Source organism: Zea mays, chromosome 8, assembly GCF_902167145.1.
Source record: "Zea mays cultivar B73 chromosome 8, Zm-B73-REFERENCE-NAM-5.0, whole genome shotgun sequence".
Lineage (NCBI taxonomy): Eukaryota > Viridiplantae > Streptophyta > Magnoliopsida > Poales > Poaceae > Zea > Zea mays.
Genome location: NC_050103.1, coordinates 146,072,149 through 146,080,003, shown reverse-complemented (window position 1 = coordinate 146,080,003; position 7,855 = coordinate 146,072,149). Strand labels below are relative to the sequence as shown.

Genomic DNA, 7,855 nt, shown 5'->3' with positions numbered 1-7,855 from the left:
CCGGTAGTGGGAGAGAGGGCCGCATGGATTAGTTTAACCTGAACGAGAACGAACGAAAGAAATTTACTGCTTCTATGTAAAAGAAAATCATCGAGCGATCGCCGATTGCAATCACATCGACCAGTCAACCCTCCTCTCTGCTCTCGCGGATGGTGAGAAGTGAGAACACTATATCCAAGTTTGACGCAGGCAGCTCGACTGATGTAACTAACGTCACACGCCGTCAGATTAGTAATCAACTAATGATCCGACGGCCGTGCAGCTGGCCAGCTGTCCGTGGACATGGATCCTAGGTAGCTGGGATGAATGAGTGACTCATGCACCCTTATATATAAAGCAGCTTCTTCTCCGACATGCTCAATACATGTATAGAGAGAGAGGGAGCGCGCGTGCTAGGCAAAGCCGAAAGCCTTGCCATTGCCCAGCCACCAACCAAAGGCGCGCGGGAAGGAACGCCGCTCTAGCTATCTAGCAGCCCTGAAGACCCAAGTGCCGGCCGGCCGGATCCATCAAACGAATCGGGGATGGACCGGGAGATCCACCGGGTGACGAGCCTTCGTCGGGACAGCTCGCTGTGGCGCCGCGGGGACGATGTGTTCTCGCGGCAGTCGTCCCGGTTCCAGGACGAGGAGGAGGACGACGAGGAGGCGCTGCGGTGGGCGGCGCTGGAGCGGCTGCCCACGTACGACCGGGTGCGGCGCGGCATCCTGGCGCTGCACGACGCCGGCGGCGAGAAGGTGGAGGTGGACGTGGGGCGGCTGGGCGCCCGCGAGTCCCGCGCCCTCGTCGAGCGCCTCGTCCGCGCCGCCGACGACGACCACGAGCGCTTCCTGCTCAAGCTCAAGGAGCGCATGGACCGCGTCGGCATCGACTACCCGACCATCGAGGTGCGCTACGAGAACCTGCACGTCGAGGCGCAGGTGCACGTCGGCGACCGGGGGCTCCCCACGCTCATCAACTCCGTCACCAACACCATCGAGGTACGGTACGGACGGTCGATTTACTACAGTATGGCGGTTCTCTGTGTCTACTTGGCATGCATGTGGTCGGTTCGACGAACCATTCAACCACGGCCGGGTCGTTGAACAATATTCAAACACTAGCCACCCATCAGCAGCAGCTGCAGGCTGCAGCAAACCAAAAACCATTTCGATCGACCTCTCCCGCCACCAACCACCCATCACCCGCCCGACCCGTCGCGTCTCCGATCCATCCATATCCATACCGCAACGAGCAGGCATCATGGCGGACGCTCGCCGCGACGCCGGAGAGCGGCACTGCGGCGTTCCGCCGAGCACCTGCCGTGCGCGCTCGACTTCTGGCACCTTGCTCCTCGCTCAGCCGCCGCTGCGGCTGCGCGACCCTTCGCCGCAGCATCTAATATATGCACTCCATCCCAGTCGATCCTTTAGTTACTAAAATCGAAGTGTTTCTCCCTCCCAGTCCATCGGGAACGCGCTCCACGTCTTGCCCAGCAGGAAGCAGCCGATGACCGTCCTCCACGACGTGAGCGGGATCGTGAAGCCCCGGAGGATGACTCTGCTGCTCGGGCCCCCCGGCTCAGGCAAGACCACCTTGCTCCTGGCGCTGGCGGGGAAGCTCGACAAGGACCTCAGGGTCTCGGGGAAGGTCACCTACAACGGGCACGGGATGAACGAGTTCGTCCCCGAGAGGACGGCGGCCTACATCAGCCAGCACGATCTCCACATCGGGGAGATGACTGTCAGGGAGACCTTGGCCTTCTCGGCGCGGTGCCAAGGTGTTGGCACCAGATATGGTACGCGTGTGATGTGCCTTCTAGCTTTTGTTTCATTCAGATCATTGCACGGATCGATGAGCACTAAGATCTGTTGTTTGCCTTGTTCTAGAAATGCTGACCGAGTTGTCGAGGAGGGAGAAGGCAGCAAACATCAAGCCAGATCATGATATTGATATCTATATGAAGGTGAGGCTGTTCCAGATGATATGCATTCTATGCTTCTAAAAAAAACTATTTATGCAAGTAAAAAAACAGGAAGGTTTCAGCACTTATGGTGGACTGTCATAAACTTCTGTAGGCCTCAGCTATGGGTGGACAAGAATCCAGTATTGTTACAGACTACATACTGAAGGTACAATCTGCTAGTTGTAACTTGTAACACAAGTACACAACAAAGATGACTTTTTTTTGTTTAAAATCACGAAACTGAAATCTCAGGCCTGCTGCTCGTCTATATATACCTGCAGATATTAGGCTTAGAGGTCTGTGCTGATACGGTGGTAGGAAATGAGATGATGAGGGGTATTTCTGGTGGTCAACGGAAGCGTGTCACAACAGGTACAAGCAATGCTCAAAATACAAACCCAGGACATTTTTTTTGGCCTAAATTGATGTACTTTACTGTAAAAATCACTAGAAAAAAAAACACATTCTGAACTGCGTATCCTTTCACTGCTTAGGTGAAATGCTTGTTGGTCCGGCAAGAGCTCTTTTCATGGACGAGATCTCCACTGGACTGGACAGCTCAACCACATACCAGATTGTGAACTCGCTGAGGCAGACCATCCACATCCTCGGCGGAACTGCAGTCATTTCCTTGCTCCAGCCAGCGCCTGAAACGTACAACCTGTTCGATGACATCATACTCCTATCTGATGGGCATGTCGTATACCAGGGCCCCCGTGAGCATGTCCTCGAGTTCTTTGAGTTCATGGGCTTCAGATGCCCAGCCAGAAAGGGCGTTGCCGACTTTTTGCAGGAAGTATGCGCATCATCTATAAATCCCTTCATCTAGTGGTTTTTCGTTTTTTTTTTTTGAAGAGGAAATGCACTGACATGTTTGAATTGTTCAAAAGGTGACATCAAGGAAAGACCAGGGGCAGTATTGGTGTCGGCAGGACAGGCCATACCGTTTTGTGCCCGTGAAGAAATTTGCAGATGCATTCAGTACATTCCACGTGGGCCGGTCCATACAGAATGAACTTTCAGAGCCGTTTGACAGGACCCGGAGCCACCCTGCTGCCCTGGCTACTTCAAAGTTTGGTGCCAGCAGGATGGAATTGCTCAAGGCCACTATTGATAGGGAGCTTCTGCTCATGAAGAGGAACGCATTTATGTACATTTTCAAGGCTGTTAACGTGAGTTCAAGCTTTTTTTACATGCTCATTCTGATGATTAAGGTAGAGATTATCCGACATCAGTCTAAACCTTTTTTTTTCTTCTCCATTGTGGTTGTAGCTTACTGTCATGTCGTTTATCGTGATGACCACATTTTTCCGTACCAACATGAAACGAGATGCGTCGTATGGAAGCATCTACATGGGGGCGCTCTTCTTTGCCCTGGACACAATCATGTTCAACGGTTTCGCTGAGCTTGCCATGACTGTCATGAAACTGCCGGTTTTCTTCAAGCAGAGGGATCTTCTCTTCTTCCCAGCGTGGGCCTACACCATACCGTCGTGGATCCTTCAGATCCCCATCACGTTTCTGGAAGTCGGGGTTTATGTTTTCACCACATACTATGTCATTGGATTCGATCCCAGCGTGATCAGGTAAGATGCACTAGAACGCGTGTCCTTTCATGGCGCTTAGTTTTTTTTTTCTAATCAGAAATAATCAGATTGAACATCGAATGGTAGATAAATTTGTTATACGAAGTCTGAATGATTGTTTTTCATCAGGTTCTTTAAGCAGTATCTGCTGCTCCTTGCACTCAATCAGATGTCGTCTGCGCTTTTCCGCTTCATCGCTGGAATAGGAAGAGACATGGTTGTGTCTCATACCTTTGGCCCCTTAGCACTACTGGCTTTTCAAACACTGGGTGGCTTTATACTTGCAAGACGTAAGTAACCCAACTTTTTCTGGTGATAACATGAATGATGTTCTCGTTCTTTCAAAAAAGAAGAGAATGATGTTCTCGTCTATATGTTTATCTTGATCTATGTATCTCTCTTTTCCAGCTGATGTGAAGAAATGGTGGATTTGGGGTTACTGGATTTCTCCTCTATCGTATGCACAGAATGCCATTTCAACAAACGAATTTTTAGGGCACAGCTGGAGCAAAGTAAGTAAACCATATATATCTTGACCAGCAGACGAGGAAAAACAAAAACTAACGTGCTTTTTCCTGGTACAGATTGAAAATGGAACAACCGTGGGAATTCGAGTTCTTCGAAGTCGCGGTGTCTTTACTGAAGCGAAGTGGTACTGGATCGGGCTCGGTGCCTTGGTTGGATATGCTCTCCTCTTCAACCTTCTCTACACTGTAGCTCTTGCAGTTTTGAGTCGTAAGTACATTTATAAGACATTTTCTATATGTATAACAGACACAATTAGCAAATAGCAAATCTGTGATTTGACTCAAAAGATTGTAACTGTAGACACTTGATTTTTTTTCTGACAGCATTCACTGATTCCCACGGGTCAATGTCTGAAGAGGAATTGAAAGAAAAGCATGCCAATTTAACCGGTGAAGTGGCAGAGGGCCACAAGGAAAAGAAATCTAGGAGGCAGGAGTTGGAGCTGTCCCACTCCCACAGCGTTGGGCAAAACCTTGTGCATAGCAGTGAGGATTCTAGTCAGAACAGGAAGGGAATGGCGCTCCCGTTTCCACCATTGTCACTTACCTTCAATGACATAAGATACTCGGTAGACATGCCAGAGGTGAATTTTTTCCCCCCATGAAGTTGAAATACAAAAAATATACTGTATGACATAGCCAAGATTTCTTACCTGGTCATGTTTTTTTTTCCTTAACGCGCAGGCGATGAAAGCGCAAGGAGTGGCAGAGGATCGTTTGCTGCTTTTGAAGGGTGTCAGTGGTTCTTTCAGGCCAGGAGTCCTAACTGCACTGATGGGTGTTAGTGGCGCTGGGAAGACCACCCTTATGGATGTCTTGGCCGGCAGGAAAACTGGGGGCTATATCGAGGGAGACATTACCATCTCAGGGTACCCAAAGAAGCAGGAGACGTTTGCACGCATATCAGGATACTGTGAGCAAAATGACATCCATTCTCCGCATGTAACCGTGTACGAGTCACTCCTGTTCTCTGCATGGCTGCGCCTTCCTTCAGACGTCAACTTAGAAACAAGAAAGGTTAGTGACAAATAGTACAACAAGCAAATAATCAGGTGTTGGATTTTTTTTGGTCTCCTGAACTGCTTGTAGATCTTATCTTGCTAATTAAACTTCATTATGACAACAGATGTTCATCGAGGAGGTCATGGATCTTGTAGAGCTCACATCACTGAGGGGTGCACTCGTTGGGCTTCCTGGAGTGAGTGGCCTGTCAACCGAGCAACGCAAGAGGCTGACTATCGCCGTGGAGCTTGTCGCCAACCCTTCGATCGTCTTCATGGACGAGCCAACCTCCGGTCTCGATGCTCGCGCGGCTGCGATCGTGATGAGGACCGTAAGGAACACCGTCAATACTGGGAGGACTGTTGTGTGCACCATTCACCAGCCGAGCATTGACATATTCGAAGCATTTGATGAGGTGACCGATTCCTCTTGCTATGATGTTGCTAGAGAAGATCATGTACTGACTGTTTGTTTATGTCTGGATTATATTTACAGCTTTTCCTAATGAAGAGAGGTGGAGAAGAGATATACGTCGGCCCAGTGGGCCAGAATTCGTCAAGACTGATCGAGTACTTCGAGGTGAGAAGAGAAGTGAAGGACGGTTGTTATAATTGCCTGCTAGAAAAACCAAAAATGAAAACCCTGTTATCTTATCTGTTCAGGGAATCGAAGGCATTAGCAACATCAAGGATGGGTACAACCCGGCCACGTGGATGTTGGAAGTGACCTCTAGCTCTCAGGAAGAGATCCTCGGGGTCGATTTCAGTGAAATCTACAGGCGATCAGAATTGTACCAGTAAGCAAGCAAAGCCTCCTGCCATGCAGTTGCAGTTGCAGTTGCAGAACCAGAGCAGAGGAACATATAGGTGTCTCCGAATGATCTAACCGGTTTCCAATTTTTTTTTTCCCTCGTTATTTGCAGAAGGAACAAGGCACTCATCGAGGAGCTGAGCGCGCCACCTCCAGGCTCTAGCGACCTCAACTTCGCCACGCAGTACTCCAGATCGTTCTTCACCCAGTGCCTAGCGTGCCTGTGGAAGCAGAAGAAGTCGTACTGGAGGAACCCGTCCTACACAGCCGTGAGGCTGCTGTTCACCATCGTCATCGCGCTCATGTTTGGGACCATGTTCTGGGACCTCGGACGAAAGACGTGCGTGCATCATCTATATATAGCATTTTTATTCTATTTGCCGTGCAGTGCAGTGCAGTGCAGTGCAGTGCAGTGTATTTCTCTAACGCCTTACTCGCTCGTGTCTTATTGGGTGCAGTAAAAAACAGCAGGATCTGTTCAACGCCATGGGGTCCATGTACGCTGCAGTTATATACATTGGAGTGCAGAACTCCGGTTCGGTCCAGCCCGTGGTGGTGGTGGAGCGAACGGTCTTCTACCGAGAACGAGCGGCGGGCATGTACTCAGCTTTCCCGTACGCATTTGGACAGGTGATCTGCGCTGCCATTGCTGTTCCAAGCTTCTTAGGGATGTGAAGGACGAAAAGAAAAAAAAAGTTGATTCTTTTTTTAAAATTTTTTTTTTTTGCTTTCCTTCTTTTTGCAGGTGGCGATTGAGTTTCCCTACATCTCTGTCCAGACGCTGATATACGGAGTGCTGGTGTATTCGATGATCGGGTTCGAGTGGACTGCTGCCAAGTTCCTCTGGTACCTCTTCTTCATGTACTTCACGCTGCTCTACTTCACCTTCTACGGGATGATGGCGGTCGGCCTGACTCCCAACGAAAGCATAGCAGCCATCATCTCGTCGGCATTCTACAACGTGTGGAACCTCTTCTCAGGGTACCTGATCCCCCGGCCTGTAAGTAACTCTCTCCCCTCTTGGCTTGCCTTGCATTACTACTATTGCATTTTCCGGTCCCATTGGTAAATCTTTCTTTTCTTTTCTTTTTTTGTTTTTGGGTTCAGAAAATGCCTGTCTGGTGGAGGTGGTACAGCTGGGCCTGCCCGGTCGCATGGACGCTCTACGGGCTGGTCGCCTCCCAGTTCGGCGACATCACGGAACCGCTGGAGGACTCGGTGACGGGCCAGAGCGTGGCGCAGTTCATCACGGATTACTTCGGCTTCCACCACGACTTCCTGTGGGTCGTCGCGGTGGTGCACGTAGGCCTGGCCGTCTTCTTCGCGTTCCTGTTCAGTTTCGCCATCATGAAGTTCAACTTCCAGAAGAGATGAGGGCAGGCAGGAGGCGCACACCGTTGGTAGTTTCGCATTAGGTTTTTTTATTTATTTATTTGGCAGTGGCCAGCATGCATACCTGCTGTGCGTACGTGTAGCATCGGAGGCGCCCATCGATTAGACTGAAGTAGCTGTCATGTAAATGGCTTGTAGAGTTTAGTTTGTATTTCAAGCGTATAGAAACACTACAAGTTGTAGGGCAAACAGAAACATTGTAAAGAGTTGAGCCTCCTGCTTCCCTGGCCTACCTGTCAGAGGCACGGAGCGCTTTGTCAGAGAATGTAAAACGTATAATGCCATTCTGACGAATCAGTGGGAGCAGAATTTTGACCAAGTACCTCTACCGCAGATGTCTTGAGAAGATCAGATTGGTGCTCATGTCTTCGTTGAGTATCCGTAGGGATGAAACTAGGATGGAAAAACCCTGTATCGATCCAAGTCGTATACCGTAATAACCGACTTATACTGTATCCGCAAAAACAAACATGAACAGGAAAATTGCTGGGGAAAAGCGTCGGGAACACAAACGGTTGAGGCATTTTCCCATCCGTTTTTACGGACCTAGATTTAGGGCTAGTTTGGGAAACACATTTTTTCAAGGGATTTCT

At 49.6% G+C, this 7,855-nt stretch overlaps 1 protein-coding gene across 1 annotated transcript; it reads left to right on the top strand.

Annotated features, from left to right (window-relative positions):
• The first annotated feature begins 364 nt into the window (after positions 1 to 364).
• Positions 365 to 7,581, top strand: LOC103636062 (ABC transporter G family member 37). Its single transcript, XM_008658419.2, has 20 exons — positions 365 to 980; positions 1,444 to 1,777; positions 1,869 to 1,945; positions 2,058 to 2,111; positions 2,227 to 2,317; positions 2,440 to 2,741; positions 2,836 to 3,117; positions 3,218 to 3,531; positions 3,661 to 3,821; positions 3,940 to 4,043; positions 4,116 to 4,266; positions 4,383 to 4,642; positions 4,743 to 5,075; positions 5,185 to 5,475; positions 5,556 to 5,639; positions 5,723 to 5,856; positions 5,983 to 6,210; positions 6,329 to 6,500; positions 6,616 to 6,870; positions 6,978 to 7,581. The coding sequence occupies exons 1-20, from the start codon at positions 525 to 527 to the stop codon at positions 7,242 to 7,244; spliced, it is 4,350 nt and encodes a 1,449-aa protein (XP_008656641.1). The 5' UTR covers positions 365 to 524; the 3' UTR covers positions 7,245 to 7,581.
• Positions 7,582 to 7,855: the final 274 nt, after the last annotated feature.

Bases quoted from the DNA above. Each gene is read 5' to 3' on its own strand.
- LOC103636062 (XM_008658419.2), top strand. From the start codon at position 525: ATGGACCGGGAGATCCACCGGGTGACGAGCCTTCGTCGGGACAGCTCG. The intron at 2,318-2,439 runs GTACAAGCAATG...TTCACTGCTTAG, and splicing joins ACGGAAGCGTGTCACAACAG to GTGAAATGCTTGTTGGTCCG. The intron at 5,857-5,982 runs GTAAGCAAGCAA...CGTTATTTGCAG, and splicing joins AGGCGATCAGAATTGTACCA to AAGGAACAAGGCACTCATCG.